The following is a 15,144-nucleotide window of genomic DNA, read 5'->3' as shown; positions in this document are numbered from 1 at the left end:
ATAATCTCAGTAACCCTAACCTAATGTAACATAACCTAGAATGAGAACAAGTATCGTACATAGAACCACAAAATATGTAAAAGATCACATGTGCCGAAATCCAGCAACTTGGCCAAGGAGCGTATTTCGAAAACGGATGGAGTTATAAGCTACAAAATTCCTCATTGCCGACAGTGCTATCTTTTACTGATGATCAACTTTCATTACACAGTTTCCATCCCCTACTCCACGAGTCCATGATGTCCACGATGATGTTTCAATTATCAAAAGGCGCGAAAAGTTGTCAACATGTTGGTAGGTTGGGAAATTGTTTGCGTTATTGGTTAAGATTGCCGCAGAAGCATTTGATGTAACTGACTAAATTTTTTTGAGTGTAAATAATACGGGTAATTATTTATACATGTATGTACGCATGTGTGTAATAATTTGTTTCGCATTATTATTTTTCCGATCTTGAATTGTCACATTAAATCGACTAGCACCACATCAAAGCTTCACAATCAATTTTCTAGATTTGAATCAATTGAATCTGAGGTTTCAGAGACGATAAAACGGAATCTTAAGTTTATTATTTGACTTTGATTACTATAACCAAATATCTAATACACGGTCGAATAATAAATTTGATTTGCCAGTAGATTATTTCCTCTCATGTCACGCCACTGATATTTCACGAATGCACGCATGTTGTGCCGTGTAATTATACACGACTTCAAAAGTTGTTTTTCATTATCCTTTTTTGTCCCTTGAATTATGATTGCATTAAACGTAAGTAAATATATATTTTTTTTCTTGCAATTTAAAATACAATAAGTACATACAACAATAATAATGATGTATAAATTGTATCAGATTTTAAAACCACACATACATATTGGTATTTTTTTCTCTTTTTTCACTGCGCCTGGTTTTGTTCTTTTGTTTGATATACTATTTTGAGGCGATGTTTGCTCTCGAAATCGATAATTATTTTCCAAACGTACGTGTTACGTGAATATGATAGTTCTGAATAACAGCGATGTGCGTATGGTATATGTAACAAGGATGTAAATACTTCGGTCGAAATACATGGTTAACTACAATGATCGTCACAAACTAAACAGTAGTAACACAAAATTAATACACATAGTTTAATTGGAGTTAGCTGCCGAGAAGCAATAAAGAAAAGTCGAGGAGTCCAAATATAACTTATATTTATACATAAATGTGGGATTTACGGCCAGTTAGCTAAGTTTTTTTAAATGAAATTTCACCGATATGTTTTCATCATAAGACATGTTATCAACGGGTAAATGTATACGTATATATATATACATATACCCGTATATATATATATAGGTAATTCCACCTGGTTTGAAAATATTCGATTGCTTCGATATTCATGGGTACTAGGTACAATGCTTGCTAGTTTATTCAAGAAACGTTTCTTTTACCATATTTTATATGTGTATATTTAGGTATGCATATATGTATATCAGCTTGTGGATAAGACTCGTAAACTCAACGTTTCTATCGTTACCTTTTTTCCCCCTCGCGACTGTTCAAATTAGTCATACATTCTCAGCTAACGTTATACAAAAGTATTAATTCTCCTCAAATGATCAAGTAAGATGTATGATGCAGAATTTTAAAAATGCCTGTTCTCTGTTACATCTTAACCTTGTCCTAGATTTAAGAATTTCAAGTCAAACAAAGATAGAAGAATTCCTTTCAATGTCATGCTACAAGTGATACAATGTTTCAATCTGATTATATATATATAACTTTACAAATTTTCGTACCTCATAATAATTTAAATTCTAGTTTTGTCAAAACTTTGCTGTATGGCACAACGTCTTTACCTCAGAAATTAAATTCCTGAGTGAACTAGCGAAGAAGGAAAAATACTCTTGCGACTCTTTCATATCTTATCATTTCTTTCGGCACATGTTATCTCGAAATATGAATTACAGGTAAAACACCTTTTCCCAAAATAATTTCTCAAGACTTTTCACAGCTTCTTATACTTGTGTGTTTATAACTATTCAAACTGCCTGATTTATTTATCATACAAAAAAGCGAAAATTTTTTTGAATTCTTTTCGTCACTTTTATTTTATTATTTTCAATCATATATTCACTCTTGATCAGCATCACCGAGTAATATATTATAGATATGGACGTCACTTAATAATAATCTAATACCGTTAAAACAACAAAAGAAAACAAACAAAAACTTCTCATTAATCTTTGGTATGTTTGATTCGATTTTGGTTTTCTTTTTTTTCTCTTCAATTTTACAAAAATCTCGGCTATCTACTCATGTAATGTACATATATTTCTGCAGCTCTAGCGTGCCTGCTAAAGCTGAAAATTAAAGCATACTCTCTAACAGCTATTGAAAGATGTTTTTATTTTCTTCTCTTTGTCACTTGACTCATTTTGTTCTTCTCTTATATTAAATTAAATATTATCTAATATGGAGGTATAATTATTCGTAATTTGATCATATATTTTAACAAAAAGCGCTTTGGTTATCTCTTCTCACTTTTCCATTTTACTTTTAGGTCAACATACAATCGTCTGTTACTTGAATTTAACAGATAACAATAAAAAATGAACGATTAGTTGTTGTGTTTATAGTTAAAAGTAACGAGACATTAAAACTCATATAGGCTGCTTGGTCAACGTGGACATCGTAAATACATAAAATGCATGTCCCCCGCTTCCCCAATATTTGACATGATTCCAACTAGCAACAACACATCGACAAATTAGGTGAATTTATACCTCATTGTCAGCATATAAAATGATTCAAAGAAGTTATGCTGTTAATGGACCATTGGAATAAGCAATATTCATACAACAATCGCAATGTTACCTGTGTTTATCGTCGCGGTTTTCCTCTTTACCATATCGAAAACTCTCAAGTAGCTTCCGTATGAATAAGATTAGGAAACAATCGGTCAACTCTTTATAACGAACCTGTGACTTCGTTACCTGCGTTAGACTGTAACTTGACTGCTGTACTTTATGTCCAATTTTCTTCTCTTTACCATATCTCGCATTTATCAGTGGGATTCATTTTTGAACCTTTAGGACAATTGAACTCCTTCGCAAACTCTGGCGAGTTTGACAAAGGCCCAACGACCCTGTACTTCGATGTGCAGTGTGAGTCCTTCTCTATCTGGAGACCTACAGCCTCGGATGTTACCGCCGAACACCAAACCTGCCCAAAGTAGTTCAGGATTAACGGGAAGCAATGACTAGAAGACACGATGTAACATAATTTCAGGTATTTGAAAAATATTAGTCTTTTTAAGAGTGAAATCCATGCCCGCATCTTTCTGGCGGGTATTTTTAAGTATTGCAAAAATGTACGATTTACTTGCACATGTATCACACAAAAAAGCTAGTATCGTAGATTTTTATAAGTTGTTTCACAGGAATATTCAATCTGATTTCACACGAACCTGAGCAAAACTGACAAAAAATAATTGCCGATGAGTCAGATTAAGGCCTGGTAAAGGCAAGTGATCCTTGTAGTCTTTTGGGGTTTTTAGATAAGCATGGTACGCTGCAGTCAATCCGCCATTATCCGCTATGTTCTCGCCTGAACAGAGATCAAAGATTTATAATCTTGCAAGAATTTCACTACCGAGCGACTCGACAGAAGAGGTATAATTTTTACATGGAATTACCAAGCGTTTGCCTCCCGTCAATGTGTCTTCCTTTTATTTCGAATTTATTGTACTGGTCGACAAGGCATTCTGTTCTGTTTTTAAATCTTTCGATAGTTGCGTTGTTCCACCATTTGTGAAGGTTACCGTGCAAGTCGTATTCTCTTCCTAAAAAAATGATACAAAACTATTGATTATCTCGGTTTCCCGATTTGTGACGTGTCGCGGATATCCAGAATATTCTCTATAAAATTTTCTCAATAGCTTCTTACCTTGATCGTCAAACGCGTGCGTAAGTTCATGTCCCATGACAACACCGATTCCCCCAAAGTTTAGACTCTTCGGATTTTTAATATCGTAGAAAGGACTCTGCAGAATCCCGGCTGGAAATACGATTTGATTTTTAGTTGGAGTGTAGTATGCATTGACGGTCGGCGGCGTCATGATCCAGCTGGTCTTGTTCACAGGTTGATCTAGTTTCTCCAAATTCCTCTTCAAGTTGTACTGATTAACCCTGATATTGTTGGTAAAGTACTCGTTGACTTTTATTGACAAGTCTTTGTATCGATCGTCCAATTCATTAGGGTTCAAAATGAAGTCGGGAAATCCAATCATGTCTGTAATTGCGTTTGCTTTTTCTTCTGCAGATTTTCTAGTCTCCGCGTCCATCCACTCGTGGTTCTTCAAGTTCTCCGTAAAAGCGCGACGAATCTCATCTATCATTCCCTCAGCCTATGTTCAAAAAAGTTGTTTACCTTCAGAATCCCTCGCAAAATTAAAGAACATTTTCATTTGTTGAAACTACTTACTCTAAGCTTACTCTGTCCGTGAAATACCTCGCGAACGAACATTGCTCCAATGGCAAAACCCATTACATTATTAGTGTCGCTGACACAATAGCGCCATGGTTCGTCTCCTCCTTCGGATCCAATCAGGGCTTTTTTTAATCCCTTATAAGCGTCTCGGAATGGCTTTGACAAGTACGCTGTTAATGATCGTACAGTTTGCCAAATCAAGTAATTATTCAATATGCTGTAGAAAAAAATCAAGTACTCATTTTTTTTTCTGTATAAAGGTACAAAGACTCAGTTTTTCAGATTCTCTAGTCGTTCGATAGAAACTTCGGGTCTCGAGTATACTTACACTTTTCCCTCCTCATTCTTGTTGTACCCGTCGATGATTTTGGTCAAATTGGTAAAATACTCCGGGGCAAAATTTACTATCATTACTTTGTTGTTCAGCTTCTTGCTAACTAGTCGCATGGCATAGTTGAAATACTCGACCCACTGCATCTAAAGCGTGATGAGTAAAGCGAGATGTAATGTTTGGAACATGATACTGGGTAATATTGAGAATTGTAATAATATTTCGCAGTCATTAGCGTACTAACAAAAGTCGATCCTATCGAAAGCATATCGATATTATTTCTATACTTGCCTGAGTTATGTGATTTCTCAAATATTTCTTATTAAGGATTCGCCACTTACAAATGGAGCCTGATGTTGCAATTCGCTCAGCGGCATTAAATTATACAATTTTTCCTCGTCTCGTCTCTCTGCTTGAGGTATTGTGATCTCTGCCAATTTTGTTTCAAAATCAATTATATCCTGCATCTGTTTCCTGGTCGAATTTTCTTCCCCACCAAGCAACATTCCGATCTTGAAAAAATAAAAACAAGTTCAAAATCTTGTTTCCGCAAAAGAATCGATCTCCTCGCTTTATTTCTAGGACAAACAAACGAATCATCACCTTGGTCATGTACTCCAAATACTCAGCCAGCACCTTGGCATTCTCTGTTTTGTTCAGGTAATTGTCCGTTGTTGGTAGAGTCAGTCCTCCCTGATCGATCTGGGGGAAAACGATGAAGAACAATGGTGAGACTTCACAAACACAACCACTTGTATTCATCGATGTTCAAAATTGTGCCTCACTTGTATTATGTGTCTACTACTGTTTTTGTCGTCCTCATTTACCGACCACGAAAATAATCCGCCCATATTATACTTGTTCTGAAGTATATGCATACTGTTTTGAAGCGACCAAGTGGATACGTTAAACTTTCCAGATATGCTCCACCCGCCGATAGCTTCGAGCAAAGTGAGCATGGGTTTGGCGCCCAAAGCCTCGATGGTCTCGTTAGTGTCCATGCAGGACATATAGTATAGCTTAGCCTTTATCTCAGCCTTGGACTTGATCGCTGACAACGGTTTTTCTGCTCGATGTAGGAAAAGAAGAAGACAATACTTTCGGCAGCAAATGAGTAGACAAATTTTTAACCATGTGACTCAGTTACCTAGAACATTCTTCACCACCAGCTGATTCTTCTGTTCTAATTTGTCGAACGTACCCCATGTACCCTTGCCGTTTGGAATTGGATTCTGTTTTATCCAACCTCCGCACGCATATTCGTAAAAATCATCGCACGGATTTACCGCCTTGTCCATGCTGTTTATTATCGACGAAGCCACGACTACACAGTGCTCGGTCAGGCAATGCGAACCGTCTGTAAAATATTACAACGTAAGTACAGCGTCGACTTAATTCTTTGTTACAATCGTTTCTCTATAGGTTTCAAAGTTACTTACCGTCGCTGTGCGATGTGACGTGCAAAATCTGGGCGTTATCCCAGCCGCTTTTACTGCTTATTACAATTGACATTACTATTACCGTGAACAACAAAGCTGCGCATGTAATAACAAGGCATTTCTCCATCGTACTGCGAGCCCTCCATAGCGTTGTGCCCTGTATAACACCTGACTGTGTAACAGTGGTACAGTTTCATTATTTGAATGACTACAAGTTTATAGTAAAGGTGAAAGATTTGATTAATGTAGGATCTCAATCATTTTCTCGAGACGTTTAATCAGTTCTTTTCTTTCCAACTTACTGTATGATATCTTATGTGGGTAGCCGACGTGCTGATACCTTCGCTGTTGAGAGCGACGGAACCGATACTACTGCTGTCTTCATCTTCAAATTCAGCTTGCTTATATCTAGTCATCTAAAAAATAAATGACCGGTGATACAGTTAGGCGTTCAAAAATGAAATTCTGCAATAAATACCCATGTGAATAGTTTTTGTCCTACACGAAACAATAACAATCCACTGTTTAAGCGTTTGATAAAACATCGAACAATAATCTAGAAATCGATAAACAATTTCACTCAAATTCAACGTCATCTATTTATTGATGAAATTGAAAAAAACCAGAATCAAAAAAACGGAAGAAAAAAAAAGTACCCCGCATTGCATCTCTTTTTCTTTTGGGAATCGAATAGAGATTTAATATCAAATATTCACTCTAACATGTGTTTATAATTCTCGTTTCAAATCTACACCAGTTTCTAGTTACCGATGATTTCAGTACACTGTAATTTATTTATTTTTATTCCTTGTCTCTATCACTTTTTACTGTAAACAAAGCCAATCTCTATCGCTCTAAAGGTAACACACTTTATCATTCCAGTTCAAGTGCTGAATGCACACTGAATGCTGTGCTCTGTTCTTTCTGAGCGAGTCACACACGTCTCAAGTGTTGCTTGTAAAACTCATATGTATGTAACAATAATCTGCAGATAGGTGTTGGTAACTCGCGATTCATCGGAGACACGGTATCTGCTTCACGAAATTCATGATTAATCCAGAAAATATATTATACATAAATATATATGTATATGTATATAGATATAAAATCATAGGCCGTTAAAATTATGAACGCGATTATATACCCAGACCCTTTCTGAATTTGCTATCTGAGCAGAGAAAGATAAGAAAGATATAGGGAAGGCTACTGTGATGTACACAGTAGGGTAAGGTCATCTAAACACGTCATGGGTAAAATTAATGGCCAACGGAATAATAAACATTACTATCAGATGTTTCGTAATAATAATATTAAGATCGCAAAACACAGATTATGCCACAACGCGTCATATATGTTGGAATTTCGATTCTTCTAAACAAATGGTGAAATTGCTGTTAAATAATATTTCACACTTTTTGATCGACTCACTTTTTATCAAAATTTATACTAAAGTCAACAATCTTTACATCTGTTTATATCGTCGATTACAAAACTCTAAAAATCAATCAAACTTATTATTCAAGCATCAGGAATGATACCACGTACAAAAGATACCCATAAGAAATTCCTTACAAAACTATTGTCTGTGCGAATATGTATAACGATTCACGTAAAGGTATTATTTTTTTCTATTTCTATAACTGTTCAAATGAAAACTGATAGTATGTATAATGTGGCTGGCCTTTAGAAGCTGCAATTGTAGATTCTATTTTTATACACAGTTAAAAATAGCCAGTTTTGACGTTGACCAGCCCTCGAAAATTCTTACCCGATATTATGCTATCTAAGTATGCCAAAAGAATTTGATTTCGCTTTACCACTGCTTCATTTGAATACCAGGACTTTAAATTGTACCAACTGACTAGCTGACTGACTACACGTGAAGAAAACAATAGGTCTAGTTTGTATCTGGTGACAGGATGCAAGCACTTAGCTCTTGTGGCACTTTCAGTCTCTGAGACCAAATAACACGTCGTGTTCTGTGTCTGTATTGCATAAATTCATACAATCGAAATAATATGTTGTTTCAAAAAATTCTTTTCTCTATCCCAAAACCGTTTACCAATTTAACACATATGTGGTAATTACAGTACATTCATCTACGGAATAATGTTGTTCGTATAATTGCCATTATTATCATTCTTCTATACATGTATTTCAAACATTTATACTCTCAAAGACTTGGCAAAGGTAAAAAATTTCGTTAAAAAACAACAGATCTTACTCGCACACTTGTGCTATATTTTGATTTTTTTTTTTTTTTCCATCAAATTGAACGTCAACTACTCTTCATCAAGATTCCAACAATAAATAACGTACCACTTGAATAATACACTTGGCATTACGTATCCATTGTTCAATGTTTAATTCAAAGTACGTGTAAACAACAGAGGAAATGTTGATTCCTCTCTTATTGAAAAACCAAACGTGATTTACTTTCCTTTTTCGTAATGTTATGTCACTGCGAAAATCGTTACATATTATTCGACAAATAAACCGTTAGTATGTAACTATTGTTGAGTGGATATCAATAAAAATGAAAGAGAGAGAGAGAGAGAGAGAGAAATAAAGTATCTTGTCCACATTCCCAATTTGAAATCGTTCACAAAATTGTAGATACTGTATTTACATTACGCTGTTATTTAACACTGTTCACGGCTGAGTTTTTTTTTCCTGTTGCGTTAATTTTTACTCACCTTTACTGACATGTTGTAGTTTTCCCAAGAAAAATCTATATTATGTTATCAATATCGCAGCACCACATATATGCATATAATATGTATATATATATGTCATATATAAACATACGCTACAAGCATGTAAATTAATATTTAACTATATTCTTACTCGATTTTTAGGTACTAAGGAACTTTGCATAGCTTTTTTGTTTTGTTTAGAACTAAGGCATTTTGCTTTTAAATCTCGGATAAAATTGACTGCATCTAACAGGTTTGCTTTGACAGTATTCAAAGGGATGTTTCCCCCTCTACTAATGCCGATATTGATTTTCACTTCGGCCTTAGCTTCACACTCTAGCTGTGCAGCCATCTTCCTCTATCATCCAACAAGGAGAAATTAAACTTACACTACCTTTGAACAATGTCACCACTGTTGTTTGATCGTTCACTTATTTATTTATTTATTTATTTATTTCTCATTTGCTAATAATATTGAAATTTCTTGTATTATAAAAACAATTTAAAAAAAATAGTAATCACTGAAACTTCTAATCAAGTACCAAGTAAGCTGCTACTGGTGCTGCTCCAACATCCAATGTAGCCTACATAGTCTGAAAAACTGGAAATAATGTACACTCCCTTTTTTACGCATGTATACATACATGTATGATCGTAATTAAGGGGGGAAATTTTTTTTATCATATTAATAAACAAAAGAAGGAAAGACAAAAAAATACCAAGTTGAATTGTCATGAAATTTCTCGTTCTACTCGATGATCCAGTTTTCTTTCTGTATCATTTTGTTCCGCTTCTTTGCCTGCAGAATTCTGCTACATCGTTAGTCCAAAAGAAATACAGTTCAAGGATGACTTTCACAGATTATGCTTTAGCTAAGAGACTTTTTTTTTTCTTTCAAGACAGTAATTGAGCAATCTAATCTTCTATTGATGTGTTATTTTAGAAAGTTAATAAAAGAATTTCATAAAATGCAGATAAAGTAAAATTGTATCAATTTCATTCACTATTATTAGCTGGGAACTTGATTAAACGTTGACATTGAACCGATTGTTGAGTTGTGAATAAATATTTCAAGTTTTTATTGCATTAGAACGGTTTTGTTTTTTTTTCCATTTTGTTCTGTTTTCTTTACATTAGGTACAATATTATACAGTGGTATTTTAATTCTCTCTGTTACAGAATCATTGCACATTATACATAAAAAGGACGTATTTAATCATATACATGTATAAATTAGTTGTTAGACAAAGCATATTTCAATTAATATGCGCATGTACATATTGAATTTCATAATAATTTTGATAATTTAAATATAATAATTATATTTTACATATAACGCTTTTGGTTTTTAGTCTATATATATATATTCAAGAGTCTTTCACAATATTAATTAAGAATTTGATACAAAAAATAGTTGCATATGTAGTATATATGTATATTATTATTACTCTCACCGATTAATAACTTTCTTCGTATTGGTTCAGTAAGGAGAAAATTTTCTTTCATTTCTATAATTTTTTTTTGAACAATGTCGTCCGTCAATTATTTTTAACAATTTTCGATTCTATTGGCACATTATTACTATTATTCGTTCTTGGACCAGTGTTATTTCATACTCATATGAAAAATACTTCATTTACTTCTCTTGGTTCGAAATTTGCTGATCGGTATCAATCTCATTTATTCTTTTCGTGTTTGTTATTTTTTTTATTCGGCATTTTATTTGTATAAATAAAATACGTAATAGACAGTTACTATTGAATTAAATCCTATCAATAAAACGTGACGAATTAAAAAAAAATCATTTGAAAAAAAAATTTCTATTATTGCAACCATCTGCGATGACTAATTATTATCTTTAAAATTCGAACGCGGCTTTGTTTTATTTTCAAAAAAACAGCAAATCCTTAAGATCATATCGATGGATGGGGAGACAGGGTCTCCGATAAAGTCTCCAAGCTCAGTATAATTATAGTAATTCTATTTTATCCACCTTATTATATTTTATTTTGTTTTATTATTTTCTTTACTCCGAAAACCTCGCATGTTTTCAGTTTATTTGGCGCAACACTTATATGCATATAGAAATCAGTGTAACGATGAAAGCAAAATGTATACAATTAAATACGATAGTTGAAGGTGATAAAAAATATCTGGTATTATTGCGTTTTAATATCCTTGATAAAAATAATGAAAAATAATGAAATGATGAATTATTATTATTATATATATATATAACGCTTAGTCGAGCGACTTTGATCTGCCTAATTTGTTTTCACTTTCAAAATTTGTGCTCGTGTTTGACCTTTGTGCAGGTGGCGACAACGACGTTGGAGGGTAGTGTTGATAATTTTCGATAACATTTATTGGAGGCGAAGAATTAATTTGAATATTAGAATTAGGAGAAGGTAATATCACATTGTTGGATGGATTTAGATGAGAAGTACTCTCGCCATTTTGTGCCTCACATTCTTCACAGTCGGAGAAAAATTTGTTCCTCTTCGAACTAGTTGATGATTTCACGTGGTCAATATCAATTTTCATGTAACTCAATCCTTCCGTTCGTTTATGATCCTCGAGGTTAGTTATTCTGTGCGTGTACATATTGTTGTAAGTTTCGCTTGTTTCTCCCCACTGGGAAGAACCTCCAGACCTACGATTCAAGGAACCGCTTTGACCTCGATGACACTTTTCCCCCGAGGAGTCAATCTTCGAGTACATAAGCATTTCAGGGATTCTAGAAACCTGCGATTCGAGTCTCATGCGATTTTCATCGCTGGACGTTTCAGTGTCGTTTACTTCCGCTGCCAGTCTGTTCAATTTTGGAATGTCTATTTCATCGACCGCTCCAGAGTCTTGAATTGATCGTATATTTCTAATTCCCTGACTACTTGCAGTAACTTGTGTAAACTGACCGCTCGCGCCTGCTTCGGAATAATTATTTTGCGAGGAACTGTTCGCGACGCAATTATTCTGACTAGATTTAACTTTCCCGTCATGCAATTGTTGCATGCTTTCCGCTACATAGACGGGCAGTATTTTATTGGAAATATTTTGCAACCTGGTTCCGCAGGTCGTACTTTCCTGATTCGAATAGCTTTCAGAGGGCAAATTTGTACCTCCTCGCCTTAGCGACTGCTGGGCATCATATTTCTGTACAAAGTTCTTGTAGCTAAAACTCTCTACGTCATTATCCCCCTCTTCTAGATTCGAGCCACAACTATTGCGTCGCTCAACAACGTTGTTATCAAGATGCGCTCTTGTAGGCAAGCTGCTATAATTATGTGAGAAACAATGCACTGCATTCTGGTTTTGCATGTTAGAACTTTGCACGTTTGGTCTCGGATTCTCCGTTGCCGAAGTGGGGCTTGTTATTTTACCTCGGGTTTGAGCAATCACTGTCTCATAGCTAGGTGGAGGGCCATACAGTTCGTAGTACGGGCAGTTGTTCTCGTTCAAGACAACGTTCGTATTTTGAAACTGAGCCGAGCTCGCTGCTGCGCCATTGTAAGCTGGAGGTGTTGCACTTCTTTGGGGACCTGTTCGAAAAACAAATTGTGTTTTTTTAATTAAACTAGCAATTAAAAGCAAGTTAATTTTGGTTTTCCACATAGCACAGCTACTTGCTTGTGGTTGCAAGATAAAAAGCAAGATACTTTGGTCGTGTATTCTTATTGTGTCCTTAGCAGGATTTGAAATAGATGATTTACAGCAAAATCAAAGCTTCTTCAATATGTAGTTCACCTTTCCACATACGGTGTAATAGGACGGTATTGCGAGCCGGATTGTAAGTTACTCTGGCCTGCTGCGCACGGCATGTGGGTCCCCTAGGTGTGTTGTGAGTCCTTGAACTTGGTGTTCTCAGTGGAAGCGTTGACGTTGATGGTCTATATCTACCTTGCAACCAGTAGCGGTACCACCATCCACCTCCAGAGCATACCAAAAACATAATTATGACCAAAAGCCTGGCCAGAAAACCAAGTGACATTAGTTTCTTAGCTTCAATCGGATAATGGTAAGATAACGGGACAGATTAATTTAAATGAGGAAAAGAGACCCACCAATAATACCAAAGATGATAGATTTGGAAACCTGGGGATACACAGCATCCAAAATTGCAGCAGTATTCAGTTCTGGGACATCTGGAATAAGAAATAATTTTAGATCGCCGTTATTGTTCATCAAAGTTAATGTTTCCTATAAATTTATAGAAAAATAGTTATTCATGGTATCCCTTCGAGTAGTAACAAGAGTAAACGAAAGCGAATTTAAAAAATTTGAGGCGGCTGAACTCACACATAGTATTTTGGCTCGCCATGTATTTCAAAGGCACAGTATTTTGCTTCTGCCTAAAAAAGGGAGAGAAAGAGTGGTAGTCGTTTTGTTTGTTTTCTATTTATTTTTATTTGTTCGTGCATGTAATTATACCATGCGATCATTAAATATGTGCCAGGAAACAAAGGCCATGAAAAATTTTTGGTAGTCTCGTCTTACGTGGATGAAGAACTCTGATATCGCAGCTAATATTGCTAGCTTTCTTCGACTGCTGAGCCACATATTTATAATTCAAACCATTTATAATCGCGCCCCTATAATATATTAGATTTATCAATTTAAAAACGATATATTGTATTTTACGCTGTGTTTTGACATGACTCCCATCTCCCCTTAGCTCGCATCATGTGCCCACAACAATGTACCCCATTTATTGATTTTCAAATCTCGAGATTGCGCCTGGGGCTCGAATCAAGAGAGAGAACGAGAAGGAGCAGGAGGCCGCTACGTCACGCTTTCTGTTAAATTTCAAAATGGCCGCCCCTACGGAACAGAAATAGCACAGAGTCCAGATCCAAGGAGAACGATAGTAATGTATGTACAAGAAACTGCCGAAAATTTGTAGTAAGATCTTTCTACACTAGAGCTGCTAAGGTTGCTAATGTCAAGTATTTTAAATTTAAGAAGCGGAAAGTACGGGAATGCCGGGGAGATTGGGGGAGCAAACATTAACAAACTAGAGCCATGAACCTGACATTAACGTCACTAGCGCTACCCTGGTGGACATTGTGAGAATAGGATCTCTTTTTTTCTGGCCGCTAGTAAAGCTAAAACGCCCATGTCGATCGTTCTCATTATATCGAGGCTCAGTGACGAATAGAGACATGGACTTATGTGTAGAACACGGTCTTACATACAGGTCTTGCGACTCTGAGTTTCGACGTGGGCCTCTTAACGTGTCAAGCCGCTAGCGTCGCTGCGATCGAGGGATGCCCGGTGCGACAAGGATGACGATAGTCGCGCTCGCGCGTCACATGGGCGTGGAATCCTAAGACCGTGGCTTATTCAAACATTGTAGGTTATGTTGATGCATCCCTCGATCGCAGCTCCATCTGGATTTTTCTTCAACAGAGGAGCCACTCTCTACCATTGGAATTCTATTGAGTCGCAAGACCTGTATGTAAGACCGTGGTGTAGAAATATACTGCCCGGTCTGTGCACCGAGCTGAAGCCGTAATTAGAAACAGAGAGCAACAGTTGAAGTCTGACCTCTCACTCTATTCGGAGACTTGCCGGGGAAAGCACATGGACTTATACAATTATATTTCCCAGTATACGTTATTTCTTTCCCTCGCGGCTGCAGCCCTACTCTTTCGAACGCGCAACAGAGTGATACGGTCGTGCTGTGTTCTCTCTTACTAATTACGGTTTCAGATCTATACACAGACCGCGTATACTATGTCTATAAGTTTACGGTTGCCAGCCATCAGGCGGATGTAGTCTACGTGAGAGATTGCAAGTCGTACGTTGCTTTTACGTCAATTTTCTGACACAACACGACCATAAGTGATTTCATTGGCTTATTCTGTTACATGCGACCAATGAAATCGCTTGGTGCCGAGTTGTGTAAAAAATTGAAGTAAAAGAAAAGCTGCCATTATCACGTAAGGCTAGGTTTTCATGGGCAGCAAAACGCCGCCGCAGCAAGCAGCATGACGCTGCAACAGCGGAAAACAGTTTCGGCAGGTATACTTGCACGGAACATACAAGGAGCACAAACTCAAATTGATAAAACTTGTCACAGTAATTATACACATTAGGTTTATTTTTTGTCACCACCCGCGTCACTAGTGTTCCTTTAAGACCGAAGTGTCATTGGCTGCAAGGGCTGCAAGAATGCCTAAGATCGACTAATCGATGACCTTGCATT

At 36.1% G+C, this 15,144-nt stretch overlaps 2 protein-coding genes and 1 long non-coding RNA gene across 11 annotated transcripts; 1 reads left to right on the top strand and 2 right to left on the bottom strand.

The window, feature by feature from the left end:
- The first annotated feature begins 243 nt into the window (after window positions 1-243).
- Window positions 244-10,194, top strand: LOC124180987. Its single transcript, XR_006870354.1, has 3 exons — window positions 244-386; window positions 3,078-3,273; window positions 10,119-10,194. It is a non-coding gene; the product is annotated as an uncharacterized LOC124180987 (long non-coding RNA).
- LOC124180969 (endothelin-converting enzyme homolog) lies at window positions 763-9,278 on the bottom strand. 8 transcript variants are annotated; one of them, XM_046566991.1, is made up of 13 exons: window positions 8,940-9,268; window positions 6,546-6,659; window positions 6,244-6,400; window positions 5,952-6,161; window positions 5,590-5,870; window positions 5,408-5,506; window positions 5,146-5,316; window positions 4,802-4,950; window positions 4,468-4,690; window positions 3,931-4,390; window positions 3,680-3,826; window positions 3,452-3,591; window positions 763-3,207 (listed from the first exon to the last, which is right to left on the bottom strand). In XM_046566991.1, the coding sequence occupies exons 1-13, from the start codon at window positions 8,949-8,951 to the stop codon at window positions 3,031-3,033; spliced, it is 2,340 nt and encodes a 779-aa protein (XP_046422947.1). In that variant the 5' UTR covers window positions 8,952-9,268; the 3' UTR covers window positions 763-3,030. The 8 variants fall into 8 exon arrangements, with proteins under 8 accessions (XP_046422947.1, XP_046422941.1, XP_046422945.1 ...); XM_046566985.1 differs by having other exon boundaries at window positions 6,244-6,415; window positions 8,940-9,266; XM_046566989.1 differs by lacking the exon at window positions 8,940-9,268 and adding an exon at window positions 8,563-8,716 and having other exon boundaries at window positions 6,244-6,415.
- Window positions 10,000-13,817, bottom strand: LOC124180975. Of its 2 annotated transcripts, none has more exons than XM_046567005.1 (5): window positions 13,434-13,817; window positions 13,236-13,288; window positions 13,001-13,081; window positions 12,696-12,904; window positions 10,000-12,478 (listed from the first exon to the last, which is right to left on the bottom strand). In XM_046567005.1, the coding sequence occupies exons 1-5, from the start codon at window positions 13,494-13,496 to the stop codon at window positions 11,181-11,183; spliced, it is 1,704 nt and encodes a 567-aa protein (XP_046422961.1). In that variant the 5' UTR covers window positions 13,497-13,817; the 3' UTR covers window positions 10,000-11,180. The 2 variants fall into 2 exon arrangements, with proteins under 2 accessions (XP_046422961.1, XP_046422960.1); XM_046567004.1 differs by having other exon boundaries at window positions 12,684-12,904; window positions 13,434-13,812.
- Between the last annotated feature and the right edge of the window lie 1,327 nt (window positions 13,818-15,144).

The sequence above is a fragment of the Neodiprion fabricii genome, chromosome 4 (assembly GCF_021155785.1).
Source record: "Neodiprion fabricii isolate iyNeoFabr1 chromosome 4, iyNeoFabr1.1, whole genome shotgun sequence".
Classification (NCBI taxonomy): Eukaryota; Metazoa; Arthropoda; class Insecta; order Hymenoptera; family Diprionidae; genus Neodiprion; species Neodiprion fabricii.
This window is presented reverse-complemented; position numbering and strand designations above follow the sequence as displayed.